Source organism: Panulirus ornatus, chromosome 3 (genome assembly GCF_036320965.1).
Source record: "Panulirus ornatus isolate Po-2019 chromosome 3, ASM3632096v1, whole genome shotgun sequence".
In the NCBI taxonomy this organism is placed as follows: domain Eukaryota; kingdom Metazoa; phylum Arthropoda; class Malacostraca; order Decapoda; family Palinuridae; genus Panulirus; species Panulirus ornatus.
In genome coordinates, this window is record NC_092226.1 from 7,833,062 (window position 1) to 7,853,052 (window position 19,991).

The window sequence follows — 19,991 nt, forward strand, 5'->3', positions numbered from 1 at the left end:
GGAGGTCCTCTTACTAGGGAAGAGCGAAGAGGACAAGGCGCCCCTTTACTGGGGAAGAACTAGGAGGAGGAAGGGGCCCCCTTACTGGGGAAGAACTGGTCGAAGTTTCGGCCTTTCTACCAGGGAGGAGCTTGGAGGAATTTAGGCCTCCCTACCAGGAGGATGAGGGAGTACCTTACTGAGGGAGAAGTAGGAGAAGGGTGGAGGGTGATACAAACACCCAGTAAATGAGAGGATATGAATGAGGTGTCTGTAGCGTAGAGGAAAATGCAAATAATTTGTAGTGGCTTTTAAAAACACTTTGATGTAATTCATAGTGAACAACACAGAGGTATCTATTAAGTATATACTTGAGAGACGAAAAACTGATGTACTGTATTTTGTCCACTTATAAAGTACATATTGTATATAGACTTGACAAGAGGCATTTGTATCGCTGTGTGTTCATGAGGTGGGACAATGGCATCCTGGGTCTACATGTAGTGTGTACCGAGAGATATGCTTTACTGCTGTAGTCTAAGGGGAGGAGAGAGGCGGGATCAGGCGATGAGAGAGGTGAGGATCGTTCAGTGCATTGCCGTATGACGATCATCGGTGCCAGGCTGTTGGGACGGGAGTAGTGCCATTTTCCATATGATCACTAGTGCCAGAAATCTGGGAAGACCAGGGCCAGAGCCAGGTGTCGTGTGGCCAGCGGTGCCTCAAAGATCAAGGACTGGAAAATTACTAGGTGTCGTATAATTTGTCTTCCTTCAAATTTCAAGCGGTTGATAGCTTTAAGTCTTATGATGTTCATGTCTTTCTTACTTCTAGCGTAACCTTATCTACTGAGAATAGAGATATACTTGGTGTTAGAATATAGACTGGCAGATAACAGCTTCCATTGTCCGTTTTCATATGTCCTGTGTGTAACTGCTATGTCTCACACATTTTATGTACTATGTTCATTGCTGTGTCCCACACATTATATGTACTGTGTTACAGCTTTGTGGCACATATCCAATGTACTGTTATGTCTTACATTTTCCGTTTTCTGTGTGTATTGCTACGTAAGCTCACGCATCCTATTTTCTGTATTGCAGCCGCGCCATAAAGACAAACCCTGATGTGTTGCCCACGACGCCCCTCTCTCAGCTCCTGTGGGACGACTTCTGGGGCACGCCCCTCACCCACAGTGGCTCCCACAAGTCCTACCGCCCCCTCACCGTCCTCTCCTTCAGGTAGGTCTTCCCACAGACGTTTCTTCATGCTCATATTCTGGATCCTGAAGGATCTTAGGTCGTCTCTCAGGGGGTCATGTCATATGCCCTATAAGATCTCCCAAGGTCAAGGACTGTCTCTTGGGATCCTCTATGTTCTCTTACTCTCAGGGTCATGTTTTGTGCCCTGTAGGATCTTACTTCATCTCCCATGGTCGTGTTCTTTGCCCTAGGGTCGTGTTCCCGTGTCCTAGGGTCGTGTTCTTTGCCCTAGGGTCGTGTTCCCGTGTCCTAGGGTCGTGTATTGTGCCTTAGGGTCATGTCCTGTGCCCTGGGGTCGTGTTCCGTGTCCTAGGGTCGTGTTCTGTGCCCTAGGGTCGTGTTTTGTGCCCTAGGGTCGTGTTCCCGTGTCCTAGGGTCGTGTTCCGTGCCCTAGGGTCGTGTTCTGTGCCCTAGGGTCATGTTTTGTGCCCTAGGGTCATGTTTTGTGCCCTAGGGTCGTGTCCTGTGCCCTAGGGGTCGTGTTTTGTGCCCTAGGGTCATGTTTTGTGCCCTAGGGTCGTGTCCTGTGCCCTAGGGGTCGTGTTCTGTGCCCTAGGGTCGTGTTTTGTGCCCTAGCATCCTGTCCTGTGCCCTGCAGGATCTTTTACCACTTTCCAGGGTCATGCTCTGTGCCCTGTAGGATCTGCCAGGGTCATGCTCTGTACCCTGTAGGATCTGCCAGGGTCATGGGCAGTACCCTAGGATCATCTACGTTCTCTTCAGAGTTGTAAATCCTCTTCCTAAGCCAGGGGTCCTTCTGCCACTTCCAAACGTTAACATATTTTTCCGCCACAGACGTTAATCTGTTCATCTCTAAAGAATTCCCTTGCGTGAGTCATTTATCTCCCCTCAAGGATCATCCACTCACATCCACATTCACTTTAAGGGTTCTTTATTTTCCTCCAAGGGTCATCTATACACATCCAAAGTTAATGTGCACAGTTCAAGAGTCCTTTAGTCTACATCCACGGGTCATTTATCCACCTCCAAGAATAATCTATCTACCTTCGTGGATCAAACGTTAATAACCAAGGGTCGTTGATCCATCTCCAGGGTTCATTTATCCACCTGTAAGTCATTTATCCACCTCCCAGGTCATCCTCCAGCACCCAAGGATATACTGCAGGTGATACTGCTCACTAGGGCCATGCTTCATCTCCCAGAGCCACGCTTCATCTCCCAAGGCCATGCTTCATCTCCCAGAGCCACGCTTCATCTCCCAGAGCTATGCCTCATCTCCCAGAGCCATCTTTCATCTCTCAGGGCCATGCTTTATCTCCTAGGGCCATGCTTCATCTCCCAAGGCCACGTTTCACCTCCCAGGGCCACGCTTCACCTCCCAGGGCTATGCACCACCTCCCAGGGCCACACTTCACCTCCCAGGGCCACGCTTCACCTCCCAGGGCTATGCACCACCTCCCAGGGCCACACTTCACCTCCCAGGGCCACGCTTCACCTCCCAGGGCTATGCACCACCTCCCAGGGCCACACTTCACCTCCCAGGGCCACGCTTCACCTCCCAGGGCTATGCACCACCTCCCAGGGTCAATATTCCAGCTTCCGAGTCATGTTATGTCCCAGGTCTCTGGACTCCCACCGCGGGATCGTCTTTCCTCCGCCCCTCCAGGGGTCGGGTTACGCGGACTAGAACGGTCCTGCCCCTTCCTCAGCCTGGACTCAGTCATGCCACTTCCTCAGCCGAGGTTCAGTCATGCCACTTCCTCAGCCGAGGTTTGGTCCTTCCACTCCCTCAGTCTGGGTTCAGTTATGCCACTCCCTCAGTCTGGGTTCAGTTATGCCACTTCCTCAGTCTGGGTTCAGTCATGCCACTTCCTCAGTCGAGGTTTGGTCATGCCACTCCCTCAGCCGATGTTCAGTCATGCCACTTCCTCAACCTGGACTCAGTCCTGCCATTCCTCAACCTGGGTTCAGTCCTGCCACTATCTCAATCTGGGTTCAGTCCTGCCATTCCCTCAGTCTGGGCTCAGTCATGCCACTTCCTCAACATGGGTTCAGTCCTGCCATTCCTCAACCTGGGTTCAGTCATGCCACTTCCTCAACATGGGTTCAGTCCTGCCATTCCTCAACCTGGGTTCAGTCCTGCCACTTTCTCAACCCGGGTTCGGTTTTGAAGCTAGGCAGAGCAAAATTCAGAGCTCTTCAATATTTTATGCTTTAGAACAAAAGATTAGAAACAAAAGATTGGAACAGTTCTATGCTATGTATCCAGACATCTTGAAACGTCTCTAGGTTCTCACTGACCAATCCCTTAGAACATTTCTACCTTTCATCCTGCAGACTTTGGAACGTTTCTACCTTTTTCCAACCAGTCCTTCGAACGTTTTTACCTTTCATTAAGAACGTTTCTACCTTCCACCAACCAATCCTTGGAACGTTTTTACCTTTACCAGCACCACCTTGAAGCGTTCCTAGCGTTTGCCAACCTATCGGTGGAACGTTGATTATCGTTTACCAAGCAAACCTTAGAACGTTTGTACCGTTTACCAACCAAACTTTGGAACGTTCCTCTCTTTCGCCATCCCAACCCTGAAACGTTTCTAACTTTTGTCAACAAAGTTCTAGAACGTTTCTGTCTTTTGGACCAGTTCTATCCCCAACTAACCAAACCTTAGTGCGTTTCTATCCTCTTCTATCTAGACCTCAAAACGCATTTGTGAGGAACTTTACGTTGACATGTATCCACACAAGAGTCTCAGAAATAGAATGTCTTCCACTTCATTCAACCCTGTAATGTATCTCTGCTCAACCAACCCCAGTATATATATCCGACATACCCCATCAATGTGACACCTTCTGTCCTTCTTACAATCTGTCTCCGAGAGTCTTAAAGTTTACTTAACAGACTTAACTCTATTCCTAATATTAATCTCTCTCTCCTTCACTTATTGATCGGCTTCACTATAGTTTATCAATATCTTCCTTTGAATGGAATGATTACCCAGGATGAGTACTTTGAGTTATTTGACTTTAGTTCAGTGTAGTTCGTTGCTTTAAGTCATTATTACAAAGTCACATATGAGGGGATCTCATACATCTTCTCAGTTAACCTCTCTTCACTCATCCTCCCCATTTATCCGCACCATTTCGGGTACATCCTAGTCATCCTTCTCAATCAGACTGCACTTGCTACCGCCACTCCTGTCTCTCTCACACTGTCGTTCCTCACACGATCGAATTGTCTCACACCACATATCATCCCCAAGCATTTCATATTCAACGCGACCACCATCTATTTTCCTTTTGTGTTCAAGACCCAAGACTTATCCGTACAGCACTGTCGGGACTAGTGTACTTACCATTGTACCCAAGTATACCCTAACAGACATTAGACATTGATCTCTTCTCTCACACAATCCTGAATGCATAGAGGATTTTAAACCCTTCAATCACCCTATCCCCCTATGTTCCGTCTGCTGTCATCTCCATTCCCAGATACCTGTTAAACTTCCTTCAAGTTCTCTCCAATTAACTTGATTTTAAATTGCGCTGTCTTACTCCTTTTCTGCAATATTTTGTTCTTATTTGCTCTCAGCTTTCTTTACACCCCCACCTCTAAATGAGCATCATCATCTTTTGAAGTTTCTCTTTGGAGTCTGCCACCAGAGCCGCGACAGCTACAAACAGCAGCTGATTCACCTCACATGTATCCAATGTCCTCTTCCAACACACTGCATACTTGCCCCTCGCTCCATGACCCTCGCATTTACCTTTCTCACCAACTCGTCCAACAACAGATAAAAAAGTCATAATAGCATCGCTCATCCTTCATATAATTTCCTACTTTAACTGGGAACCATTAACACTTCTCACTCCCTACTCGCACATATACCTTACTCTCTTAAGTAAAACCTTCTCAGTGCACTAAGTAACATTTCATTTACGATATAGATGTATAGCACCTTCTATGGGGCATTTATATCAACCTTATCATAGACATTGTCCAGATCCATATACAACACACACCGCAGTCTATAATTCACTCTATTTCAAACACAAATTTTTCTTTCTGTACATTTAAGAGCAAAAACCAGGTCCACACATCTCCTGAAGTCACATTGGGCTATGAAAACATTAAAACTAAACTGCAGTACCATCTGCTCTCACCGCTGCAGTACCATCCACTCTCACCGTTTTGCCGCACTTCGTCTTCCGCAAGAATTTCACCACCACGTTTCTTTTCATCATATCATTCGCCCTGATCATCTCTCATTTCGCTTACCACCTTGTCCCATATAACTTTATCAATATTCAGAAGTCTTCTAGAAATCACTTCACATCTGTTTCACTCATTTGCTTGTTATCACTTCTCCATCCACTCTCCCTACTGTTGCCCTCATTTCTTCTGACTCCAATCGCCTCATTTTGGTCTTAGTTCACCGATACTCCCTCACTCCATATCTCATTTACACTCATTCTTTTCAGCTCTACTCATTTCTCATCATTACCTTTTGCCACTTTCTCGTGTGCTCCTCCTAATCATTCGAACTCCTTCCCTGCAGATGCCGTCCTTGCATCTCTCTTTTGTTTGTCACTAGCGATCTACTTTCTCATATCACTGCTCTTTTCCCTGTATCTCTTAAATGTTCGTATCCCACCTTCATTACGACACACACACTCCTTCCGCACATCAGTTTTCTTAAACATCTTCCACTTCTCTTCCATTTCCTTAGCTTCACTTCCTCCTAGAATATGCAAACTGTGACTCAATATCCTCCACACATCTCTACACAAGGGCGGCTGTTCCAAGCTCACTCACTGCCACCATTTCTACCACACGTATGTATGTCAATACCTCTATTCCTGGACCCACCACAGATTCTCACACTCCCTCTCAGCATGAGATGATCAAACATTCCACCTCGTGCCCTCTCTCTCTCAGCACGTTCACACCCAACAAATCCTTCTTTGCACGCTTGTCAATCAGCATAAAATCCAGTAATGTCCAATAATCTTTAACCCTATTCACCCATAATGATTATGACTCTGCATATATATATATATATATATATATATATATATATATATATATATATATATATATATATATATATATATATATATATATACATATATATAATTTTTGTGTATAATTGTGTTGGAATAATATAATGTCATTGATGTCTCAATTTTGTGCTTCATTTTGAATTCTAGTAACATATCTTTTTTACCTCATGTGTCTCATCCTGTGCTCCATCCTCGTCTTTATTCTCATTTGCCTGTGTTTCGCCTCTCTAGGTATTCTACCAACTTCTGTGTCTCATGCCTGTCTTTGTCTTGTCTCTCATCCTCATCCCTTGCTGGTGTGTCTCATCCCTTGCTACTCTCATGTATCTGTTCCCACTATCTGTCACATACATGTGTCTCCCTGCTTTCTCCTACTCCCTGACTCCTTACTGTCTGAGACTTAGATACTTTATACGCAATGCTTGCGTAACCCTGAGATGAGATAACTCCCACCCCATCACCGATCCCACGTCCCTATTTCCCTCTCTGTCTCATCCCTTCTGTTGAAGTCGCATTTGCATGCATTCTCACTCACGTTCCCTCACCACTGTGTCTTCTCTCTCTCGCCTCCCGCCAGACTTAACTACATGGTGTCCGACTTCCATCCGCGATCGTATCACGTGACCAACGTCGCGCTGCACGTGGCTGCCACGGGTCTCTTCGCGCTCCTGGCGCGCACGCTCACGCCCCACGCGCGCCTGGCGCGCACCGCCGCGCCCTTGCTCTTCGCCGCCCACCCGATCCACACGGAGGCCGTGGCCGGAGTCGTCGGTCGGGCTGATGTAGGCGCTGCCATATTCTTCCTAGGGGCTCTGCTCTCCTACATGCGGTACTGCGGGTGCGGGCGTGGCGGCGACGTACAGACAGGCGGGAGGTTCGGTCGACGGGCGTGGTTAGGGGCGGCGCTGGTCTCCGCCACCCTCTCTATGCTGACGAAGGAGCATGGCATCACTGCCCTCGCCGTCTGCGCCGCCTACCACATCTTCGTCCACGCCAAGCTGAGGCCAAGGGAGGTCTTATCCGTCCTCACAGAGGTAAGTCACACTCTCCACTCTCTCTACCTCGTCCTCAAACACATATGGAAATAGGAAGCAAAAAATACCTAAAATCTCTACCGTCTTATATTATCCCTTTTAGAAAACAGAAGTAGATTGCAGAAATTTACATTAAGTCTCTACCGAGTGTATTTAAGTATCCCTTAAAAAAAAAAGAGGAAAACAGAAAGTAGAAATACTTAGCCAAAGCCTTTATTTACTAAGGTACCTTAAATTATCGATTCAGGTGCCTTTAAAATCACCGAAAACTAGGTAGAAATTAGCCAAAATTGGCTAGAACTTTTCAGGGCTCGCTGCTTATTTTAGGACAATGCGAAAACACAGGAATCGCCCTAAAATCTTAGATAGCCGAGGATTGGGATTAAAGTATTGCTGATTTCCCTTCAGACGATGTCATAGATACCAAAACCCCAGAGCAATACCATAGGACCATCACCCATCTAGTGTAGCGCTATGCTGTAGGGCTATGCTGTAACATTATGATGTAGCACTATGTTGCTGCGCTATGCTGTAGCACTATGCTGAAGGTTTATACTATAGTGTTATGCTGTAGTGTTATGCTGTGGCGCTATGCTGTTGTGTTTTGCTGTGATGTCATGCTTAGCGTTATGCTGTAGTGCTATGATGTAATGCTATTCTTTGACGCTATACTGTACTGTTACACTGTAGAGCAATGCTGTAGCGTTAATCTGTATCGGTATGCTGAAGTGCTATGTTGTAGCGTTATGCTGTAGCGTCATGCTGTAGTGCTATGATGTAGAGTTAGGTGTAGCATTATGCTGTAATATCATGCTATAATGCGCTCGTGATATGCTGTACATCTAAGTAGCAGCATTATGCTACAGCGCATAGTGTAACGTGAAGACGCACTGTACCGTCTTCTGTATCACGAGGTTGGGTGGCGCTGTACCCCTGCTTTATGCTGGGACATTTTGCTGTTTTGATATTCTGTAACGTTATTATGTATCGGCAACTCTCTCCGTTGACGTCACAGGCGTCAACGTTTGCAACGTTTGAAGCCCTTAAACACAACGTTTGTTGGGCAGGACGCAACGATCCTTGAGCAGGGTGGTACGGTCCTTAAGCTGAGTGGTACGATCCTTGAGCAGGACGGTACGATCCTTGAACAGGACGGTACGATCCTTGAACAGGACGGTACGATCCTTGAGCAGGACGGTACGATCCTTGAACAGGAAGGTACGATCCTTGAACAGGACGGTACGATCCTTGAACAGGACGGTACGATCCTTGAACAGGACGGTACGATCCTTGAGCAGGACGGTACGATCCTTGAACAGGACGGTACGATCCTTGAACAGGACGGTACGATCCTTGAACAGGAAGGTACGATCCTTGAACAGGACGGTACGATCCTTGAGCAGGACGGTACGATCCTTGAACAGGACGGTACGATCCTTGAACAGGAAGGTACGATCCTTGAACAGGACGGTACGATCCTTGAGCAGGACGGTACGATCCTTGAACAGGACGGTACGATCCTTGAGCAGGACGGTACGAATCTTGGGTACGATGATGGCATGGGATCTCTCATTGCACAAGACGGTACCATGTACCGTCTTGTGCAATGTCAACGTACCTTAACACCCCATAGAAATGGGAGGAAAGAGAGATTAAGTAGGGCATACTTTACCTAAACTATGATAATTCTTCTACGACTGTAAAACCCTTAAAAAAAAGGGTCCCTTTCATTCAAATATCATTCGATACCTTAAAAAAAGGAATGTAGTTTCAATCTATCTCACTAACCCACATTACCATTCATGATCGGAACATATTCTCAGACCAGTTTATGAATATCCTCCAACTTAGATTTCTGGTGTGACCATGAGCACTTTACACGTCTATTTCTCCAAGGGATTTACTTAATGGGTCGGTCTAGGTCTGATGCTGGATCGTAGGCAGTACAACAATAGGGGTTTGTTCACACAAAGTGGGATGGAAGTGTGAGTTGGGTGACTGAGGGCTGCAAGAGCAGTCGGGTCATTTTCATATTTCACTACAAGTACATACCTGGACATTATGGTTATCGCCCTTATATCCCTGTGTCTGGTTATGTTTATGACCCGCCGGAATACACACACACACACACACACACACACACACACACACACACACACACACATATATATATATATATATATATATAAATATGTATATATATATATATATATATATATATATATATATATATATATATATATATATATATATATATATCTTTTCTTTCTTCTTTTAAACTATTCGCCATTTCCCGCGTTAGCGAGTTAGCGTTAAGAACAGAGGACTGGGCCTTTTTTGGAATATCTTCACCTGGCCCCCTCTGTTCCTTCTTTTGTATATATATATATATATATATATATATATATATATATATATATATATATATATATATATATATATATATATATATACATGAGGCAAAAGACACTTGCCCAAGTGGTGACTGTCGATGTGTCTGTCTTAATGTTTCTCTCTCTCCCTTTTCTATTGTGAGGGTAAATTATTCGCAAGAGAAATATGTCGAAGCTACTTCATAGTTGCACGAAAGACATTCAAAACCAACGTCTCAGAAATTTCGAAAATTTATTTTTTTTTTTTGCTTCATATATAAGGAATACGAACCATTTTCATGGATATTTGTTGATGTAGCGACGCATGGTTTTCAAAAGCATGCAAGGAAGAATTGGGTTAATTGATTGTGTATTTCTGTAGCCGTATCAACTCAGTTCCTATTGCCATACATGCACTTCCATACCCATATCACCATATCTATCAAAGTATCTTCATTACTTGTTTCTACTGTTTTTCCTCATGTGTGCATCGCACATCACGATAGAGCAGTGTATAGATAAAGTAGCATTAGGAGGCTGCAGGAGTATTCCATGTTTTAGTACATACCATCACCCTATCTCCCATTTCATACTCTACCTACAACCTTTGAGTTATGATGAGGCGATAGCAAGAGAAGATACATCTCGTTGTTCCAAACTGCTAAATTGCTTTTGAACCAGCTTCGTCAAGTGGTCTTGGTAAATGGGAGAAAATAAGAATAATGAGCAGTTTAGTATTTTCGGTCAATGTTGGTCTGGTGTCTTGGGGAAAGGTTTCCAACCATATTCTTGGGTTGGTTGGGTAATGAAACAACCGAATGGGAAGAGTGGTTGTATGTATGTTCTGCCTTGACTTTTATTTTTTTTTCTGTCATTGCTGAGAATTTTTGCAAACTTGGACTTTCCCTTTTCTCAGTTAGACATTCTATATACATCTATCTATGTTATATACACCAAGGGTTGGATTCGTAACCTGGGAGGGGCATTTGGCTACCTCGGCCACCCCGGAGGTTAGAATTCACAGGCGCACCTTGTAGATGAGGTAGCCTGAAAAATGCCTCTCCCATGGGTTCGAATCCAACCCTTGGTGTATATAAATAGATAGAGGCATATAGAATATATACACCTATGGTGTATATATATATATATATACATTTGTCTCTCTGTTGATGGATCTACCTACATTTCTCTCTACCTAAGCTATACATTTATCCAATCGTCAATGTCTCTTTCTTTCTGTCTATCTCTATATCTTTCTCTCCGTCTGTGTTTCCCTCACTCACGTCTAATTACAAGATATGGTCGAGTGGGAGGAGAGAGAGAGAGAGAGAGAGAGAGAGAGAGAGAGAGAGAGAGAGAGAGAGAGAGAGGCACTGACTGTCTTAGGAACTCATTTAGCCGAAGCCAAACGCGCAGGAAACTCCTGGCAGCCGGCAATCTGTAATTACATGCAAATTTCTATTTTAGTTTCATTCTCACGTCCGACCGGGCTAAGGGGGTATGGAGGAGCGAGGCCCTTTTTGGCCATTTGTATTCGGAATTGGCGGACGTGTTGTCTCCAGCGCTATTTCTCGTCCTCGCAAAGAAGTGTCGTCCATGCAATGGGAAAAGGATGCCTTCATGCGAAGAACTGGGTCACCGCTGATCATTTTCTTTGGAATCAAATGGACTGAGAGACCTTCTCTCACCACCACCACCTCCTCCAAGAAAAAGGGATTCGATGCCCCACTTCGTAAATGCATAGGGAGACTGGGAACCACAGAAGGAATGAACCTATTATCTAAGAAAACGTAATACATTAACAAAACATATCCTGACGTAAAGACCATAGAAAATGGGTAGACATAAGGCACCGCAATAAAGAAAATGGGTAACCAAAGCGGAAGAAGAAAAAAATATGTGTATCATCTCTACACTCTCGTGTGAGAAGGGGGTCAGTCAGGGGGAGCTATAAAAGCATCGATTGTCCAGCCAGTCCTTAGGGCCAAGGCCCTGACGCTCAGGCCCTAACAACACAAGATTCATTTAGATGAAGTCATAAAGATGTCATAACGGTGGAGCTAGACGGAGGCTTCAGCGAGGGCGGTGTTGTAAAAGAATCTTTTTTTTTCTCTCTCTCTCTCTGGCTGACGAGTGTCGAGTTGGATCCTCGAAGTGTCGACTCTCTCTCTCTCTCTCTCTCTCTCTCTCTCTCTCTCTCTCTCTCTCTCTCTCTCTCTCTCTCTCTCTCTCTCTCTCTCTCTCTCACCGACCATGGAGGAAAATCTCTCGTGTACTACTCTACCCGCCTAGGGTTTTTTTTTACGGGGAGGTTAAATGAATGTCTACGCAGAGAGCCGTTACTTCAGTGGCTGTCAAGTTTCACCCCTTTATGGCCCAGGTTGCTGCTGCCTTTTCTTTCTGGCCTCACACACCAACCCACCCACCCACCCACACACCCACCCACACACCCACCCACCCACAAACACACGCACCCACCCACCCACACACACACACCCACACACACACACACACACACACACACACACACACGTAGGCTGCTGGATTTCTTCAGTCCATAGACATACAAGAGCCTCTCCATCCTCACACGCAACACCTGACCCTAACGTTAACTTATACGACGCGTTCTTCGTAACTTTATGCTTCCCTGTGGTGAGCGCTACCCGCGAAACGTTTTGCGGGTCGCAACAAATCTCGACGTAAGTACTTAGACGTAAATACTTGAGACGTAAGTACTCCTAAGTACTCCTACGTAGGTACTCGTAAGTACTTTGTGTCACCGGCGTTGCTGGTTGAAGCCACTGGGTTTTCACTGTGATACTCCAGGTGCTGCTGGTGATTCAATTTGCTCGTGTCTAACGAGGCTGTGGTGATCCAAGTGCATAGATCTAGGTCGATTCTCTGATGCCTATGGCAAAGGTTAATGGTCCGAAAGATACACTCTGCCACTGAAATAGGATGGTTCGAAACATCCATGCCATGGGCGTGCCAAAGACAAAGGGTGACGGTCCGAAACACCCGCTCCACACGTATCCCGCGGGCAAAAAGGACGGTCCGAAACATTTACTCCATATGTATGCCTCGGGCAAAGATGATGGTCCGAAACATCCACAAAATATGCATGCCAAGGGTAAAGGTGGTGGTCCGAAAACCACCCTTTCCCCCTTCCATATGTACACCTAAGGCAAAGGTGATGGTCTGAAACATCCACTCTACCATAAGCATGCCTAGGACGCAGGTGATGGTCCGAAATATCCACTCCACAAGGCTGGAGACCGTGTGTGGGGCGTGGATGCTTCCTGTGTACGAGACCCAAGTGAAAGACAGCTCTACACTAACCCCCACCTCCCCTCCAAGCCACCGACGACTTGGTGGGTAAGGCGACTTGGTGTTCGCCATGCTGGGGAGCCGAGGCGGTGGTGAGCCCTCCACGCGTATTATGAAGCCATATTTCAAGCTTGTAATGAATGTTCTTCCCGAGTGATGGATTGTGGCGAAACGTGAGGTTTGGCCAGCAACACAGACATGATGGGTGTTTGCAAGCATCATATATATGTACATATATATATATATATATATATATATATATATATATATATATATATATATATATATATATATATATATATATATATGATGTGTCGAAGTCTCCGGTCTCAAACAGATTCGTCATCAAGCCCATTCTGTAAATGAAATACAGTGCAAAGCTAAAGAAATGAAGAAGCAAGAAGGAAAAAAGAAAATGAAAAGACAAATCTAAGAATTTTGAAGAAGAGATGGGAAGAACCTGCTTTTTTATGGGTAATTTGGTCGAACCTGTTGAGCAAAATACGGGACAGTCAGTAATTGCAGTAGATAGGCATGTCAGGAAAGACTCATACAGCACAATAGCCTACCCTTGAGTTAAACAAAGGAATCCAAAGGAACATACCAAAGGATTTCAAACAGCATTAGACACCTTCGAGGTCCCTTCGAGGCTGTTGGTAAAGAATGTCAGAGACTCACAGATCAATGTGGCTAAAGTAGGAAGGCATGGAGATAAGTTACCATCGTCTACATGGTAACCCTGTGACGCAGTGGCCTGCAAGATATGGCTTCTTCCAGCTGATGGTGGAGGACACAGGCAAGCAGCCAGATCCTGGGGAGGAGAAACAGAAGTAATGTTCGTGAAAGAGAAAAGACGACAACCCAACAGGGTAGCTTTGAGAAGGCGGGTCAAGTCTGATCGGGTGATGTGATGTGTCGAAAGGCATCAGACTCGAGTATTTTAGAATATATGTAGAACTTTAGAGTCATTCTAGATATATAGAACTTTAGAGCCATTCCAGATATATAGAACTTTAGAGCCATTCCAGATATATATAGAACTTTAGAGCCATTCCAGATATATAGAGAACTTTAGAGCCATTCCAGATATATAGAAGTAGAATTACATCTAAATGAAGAAAACAGTCATCTGCATCACCGGAGGAAGTGCTCAGGAGAGACAATCTAGTCTCAGAGAAGAAGTACTGAGAGTCTCCTAGAGATAGACGTAGCCTCTTGCGTGGTATGTAGACTTAAAGAGAGATTAGAAGGTATAGTCTTATCATGCTAAGCAGTGAAAATGGGGAAAGATTGAGCTCCCAAAGAAGATGGGAAGGATGTGAGGTGTTGTAGGTGTAATAAGGTGAGATCAGGGTTGTAGAGGTATTGTTTGGATGTGTCCAATTCCTCTGGGACATACTGTCCAAATCATACTGGCGCATTCACACTATAAGACATACTGAGGGGCGTTCATTCACACAATGGCTGTCACACTTGAAGGGCGGAAAAAGAGATGATCACACACACACACACACACACACACACACACACACACACACACACACACACACACACACACACACACACATACATAACTGACTCACACTTACTCCACGACCACACTCAGACATACTCACACCTCAACCATAACTCCCACACTAACACGAATTCGTACCTCATCACCACTACACGAACAACCTTGGACTACCGCCACCACACTAACATACTCTCTTCGCCACCACACACACACACGCACACACACACACACACACACACACACACACACACACACACACACACACACACACACACACTCACTCACTCACTCACACTACCAGTACCACCACAACACTACACACACTCACACAATATGAATGCCATCCTCGCCAACATCACACTGACACCCACGCATGCACACTAACATACAGCAACAAACGCACACATACGTACAAGGATTCGACAAGGTCACAGTTCTGTAAGGTATCTACCTACGTACCAGCCTACCTACTAGCCTACCTACCTACCTACCTACAAACTATCTACCAACTTATCCATCTAACAACCTATCTACCTTACAACCTGCATATTAACTTGCCTAAGAACCTACCTATCTACCAACTAATCTACTTACCTATCAACCTACCTACCTACCAACGTACCTATCGACCTACTTACCTATCTTCCTACCTACCAACCTACGTAGTGAACTACAAACTTAACTATCTACCAGCCAACCTACTTACCTACCAGCCTACCTACCTACCTACCTACTTACCCGCTAAACTACTTACCTACCTACCTACATATCTAGCCACCTATTCATATACCTCCACCTCTGATATGTTAGTAATCCTTTCCTCCTCTCTCATATCAAGGAAAACTAATGAAAAAGACAAAAGTCATCTGAATAGGGACCTTTATTCATCTCTCTCTCTCTCTCTCTCTCTCTCTCTCTGTCTCTCTCTCTCTCTCTCTCTCTCTCTCTCTCTCTCTCTCTCTCTCTCTCTCTCTCTGTATATATATATATATACATATATATATATATATATATATATATATATATATATATATATATATATATATATATATATATATATATATATATATACATATATATATTTATATCCGGGACCACTGCTTAGCTTTCCCTTTCTTATCTATAATTGCTGTGGTTCTGTACTGAGTGTGTTCACCAGTCAGGCCCTTGGTCATGTGCGGGGCCGAGGGGCGGCGGCGGCGGTGGTCACAGAGGACCGCCCGATCAGGCCATCTGCCTGATGAAGGTCGTCCTCGTCAAGGCCAGTGCGCGGCGGGAGGGAGGGAGGGAGGGAGGGTGTCTGGTGTGACAAAGGACTGGGTCATGTCCACAGCAGGTCCTCCCGACGACCTATGCGCCTGGTCGATATCATTCATCCCTCCCTCACCACACGACCTATGATGAGTCTGGTAGATATCATTCATCCCTCCCTCACCACACGACCTATGATGAGTCTGGTCGATATCATTCATCCCTCCCTCACCACACGATCTCTGAGTCTGGTAGATATCATTCATCCCTCCCTCACCACACGACCTGTGAGTCTGGTAGATATCATTCATCCCTCCCTCACCACACGACCTATGATGAGTCTGGTATATATCATTCATCCCTCCCTCACCACACGTCCTGTGAGTCTGGTCGATATCATTCATCCCTCCCTCACCACACGATCTCTGAGTCTGGTAGATATCATTCATCCCTCCCTCACCACACGACCTATGATGAGTCTGGTCGATATCATTCATCCCTCCCTCACCACACGACCTATGAGTCTGGTCGATATCATTCATCCCTCCCTCACCACACGACCTATGATGAGTCTGGTCGATATCATTCATCCCTCCCTCACCACACGACCTGTGATGAGTCTGGTAGATATCATTCATCCCTCCCTCACCACACGACCTATGAGTCTGGTCGATATCATTCATCCCTCCCTCACCACACGACCTATGATGAGTCTGGTCGATATCATTCATCCCTCCCTCACCACACGACCTATGAGCCTGGTCGATATCATTCATCCCTCCCTCACCACACGACCAATGAGTCTGGTAGATATCATTCATCTCTCCCTCACCACACGACCTATGATGAGTCTGGTATATATCATTCATCCCTCCCTCACCAAACGTCCTGTGAGTCTGGTAGATATCATTCATCCCTCCCTCACCACACGACCTATGAGTCTGGTAGATATCATTCATCCCTCCCTCACCACACGACCAGTGACGGAGGGCAGTCATCACCTATTCTCCCTCACCACAGAGCCAGTGGTGGAGGGAGGAGATTCCCTCACCACTCGCCCCCTGGGTTATCACCACTACCCTCGGCCAAGGCCTCACCAGTCATCACCAACTGATGCTGATGGGAACAGACCAAAAACAATGTCTCACAGGGAAGGGGGATAGGGAAGAAGGAAGAGGAGAGAGGAGGAGGAGGAGGAGGAGGAGGAGGAGGAAGAAGAAGAAGAAGACGGGAAGGAGGAGGAGCGGGGGAAACTTAAGGAGGAAGAGAGAGAGAGATGCAGGAAAAAAGAGGAGCAGAATGAGGAATAATGAATAATAAGGAAATACAGAAGGGTTACCAAAATGAGAAGATGGATGAAAAGGGAGACAGAAAGAAGAAGAAGAGGATGAAGAGGAAGAAGAAGAAGAAGAAGAAAAGAAGAAGAAGAAGAAGAAGAAGAAGAAGAAGAAGAAGAAGAAGAAGAAGGAGAAAAGGAAGAAATGTAGAGGAAGAGAACAAAGGCCACAGACAACCGGAAAAAGAAGAGAAGTGGGACCACTGGGGTTGGTGATACAGCCAGCAGGACCACTGGAGTTGATGATACAGCCAGCAGAACCACTGGAGTTGACGATACAGCCAGCAGGACCACTGGGGTTAGTGATACAGTCAACAGCACCACTGGAGTTGACGATACGACCAGCAGGACCACTGGGGTTGTAGTATGTCACGATGATATATCCATGACCCTCCCACCTTCACCATGTGACCTGCTTGTGGGGTGTTCAGATGCAAGGCTACTAAGTATGTCTCTCTCCCGCACAGAACATAGTCTTTCGTGTGCCTCCCTCTCCGTCTGTATTTCTCAAGGGCGGTGATTGCTATGCGCAAGCCTAGCCATTCTGATATAATCTAGTCGAATGTACTCGTAGGTCTGTCAGTCAGTCTCTCTCTCTCTCTCTGTCTCTCTCTCTCTCTCTCTCTCTCTCTCTCTCTCTCTCTCTCTCTCTCTCTCTCTCTCTCTCTCTCTCTCTTTCTCTCTCAATATATATATATATATATATATATATATATATATATATATATATATATATATATATATATATATATATATATATATATATATATATATATATATATATGTGTGTGTGTGTGTGTGTGTGTGTGTGTAAATATTCATTTATTTATTCATTCATTTATTTATTTATCTATTCATTTATTCATTATCACCGTCGCGTGCTGCTGTGGGTTTTGTAAAATTATTTATTAACTTGAGAATAGAGCGTTGAGTTGGCTCAGCTTTTACGTGCGTCTGAAACATAAATTCATAAACGTCTTTTGTCCGGCGTATTCCTCACCTCCTTGTGCCTCCTGCGTCCAGCCGCTTGGGCAGGTCTTTTTTTAACTCAGGTCGCCAGCGAAGAAGAAGAAAGGAGGAGGAGGAAGAAGAAGAGGAAGAGAAGGGGGAGGAAGAAGAGGAACAGAAGGAGGAGGAGGAGGAGGAGGAGGAAGAAGAAGAAGAAGAGGAAGAGAAGGGGGAGGAAGAAGAGGAACAGAAGAAGGAGGAGGAGGAGGAGGAAGAAGAAGAGGAAGAGAAAGTGGAGGAGGACGACGACGAGGAAGAAGAAGAAGAGAAAGAGGAGGAAGAGGAGGAAGAGGAAGAAGAAGAAGAAGACAAGGAGGGGAAGAAGAAGAAGAAGGAGGAGGAGAAATGCTACTGAGTCATTCATTGGTGTCCTTCTTGCTCTGGATGACAAGGTTAAATGGTGACTCCATCACTCACTCTTCTTCACCCAATCCAGTCTTGGAGGATGAGGAGAGAGAGAGAGAGAGAGAGAGAGAGAGAGAGAGAGAGAGAGAGAGAGAGAGAGAGAGAGAGAGAGAGAGAGAGAGAGACTCACTCACACAACACACCACTCACACCGTCCGCCTCCTGACGACACGACACCACCCCTCTCCTCCTCCTCCTCCCCCACCACCCCCTCTCCCTTTCTCACAAACTCACACACACTCCAACACTCGAGGGGCCACTGAAGACGGCCGTAATTGGCGTCATAAAGAAGAGAAGTGCAAAAACTTCGAACCCGCTGGTGTGTTGCCAGAGACGAGGCTCTGCTCCACTCGGCCACACATGTTCCTACAACGCCGTTTTATCATCCCATCGAAGACAGAGGTCGGAATAACGCCGACATCCCCTTCAGGAGAGGGCAGTGGAGCCTCGCTTGAGGAGGTGTGGACACAACCTCAGCCAATCCTTCCTTCCCCAGAGACTGTGTGCGTCCGTCATCCTCCCTCCATCAGGATATTGGCTACCCGTCCTGTCGCTCCCTTGAAGGACTTTTGCCGATTGCCAGCGAAACACACCGCTGGTAGTGGTGGCGCCCCCAGGGACACAGGAGAGTTTTTTCTTATATAAGCATATGTGGAGCTCTACAAGGCTTCTGTTTATATATATATATATATATATATATATATATATATATATATATATATATATATATATATATTGTCTCTCCTACGTGAGGCCTGTCATATATAGTCTTGGCTTGTGGGGGTTGGGTAAAGACCCTAAGGAAGACATGAAAACCCCATAAGAGTCTGATGGTTTACATGGGGACCAACACCAATCCTGCGCCACGGACCAGTCTACTGATTGTCTGCTTAACGACTGGGAAAAGAATTTCAATCTCATTTACACACACACACACACACACACACACACACACACACACACACACACACACACAGAGCGAAAAAGAGGAACAGAAGTGGGGAATGTGGGAAGTTGAACAAGGCGACTTTGAAACCCACGTTTGCAAGTGACTCGATAGACAGAAAAACGAGGACAGATCAGGTTCGTCACCTGAGTTTCAAGTCCACCCCCTCCATCCAACTATCCCCCTCCTCAGTCGACACCATTCCTGGGTTTCCTTTGGTGTTGGAGTGGGAGTGTGGGGTGTGGGGTAGGTTGTATGGATTACCATACCTGTTATTGTCATTTGACTTGCACATCGCTCCTGCAGATGCCGGACTAAATGTAAATGACGGTCGACAAGAGGCCCACCGGATCACCCACGAGTTTCATGAGATTTTAAGAATGTTTCAGGTCATTCGGTTTTGTTTGGGACCACTCGTTGTGGTAGTGTGGTGTGGTGTGGTTGGCGGTGGGGTGGCGCTGAGTTGAGCTGAGCGACGCGACACGGCGGTGGGTGGCAGTGAACACCCGACCCTCCTAAGACCAGACAAA

At 45.7% G+C, this 19,991-nt stretch overlaps 1 protein-coding gene across 3 annotated transcripts in view; it reads left to right on the top strand.

Annotated features, from left to right (window-relative positions):
* The window catches only part of Tmtc2 (Transmembrane O-mannosyltransferase targeting cadherins 2), a 323,100-nt gene that overhangs the window by 205,047 nt on the left and 98,062 nt on the right, over nt 1-19,991 (top strand). For all 3 annotated transcript variants that reach the window (XM_071683297.1, XM_071683306.1, XM_071683315.1), the window contains exons 2-3: nt 1,083-1,220; nt 6,844-7,300. In XM_071683297.1, coding sequence (XP_071539398.1) covers nt 1,083-1,220; nt 6,844-7,300 — 595 coding nt within the window. The remainder of the gene's footprint in view (nt 1-1,082; nt 1,221-6,843; nt 7,301-19,991) is intronic.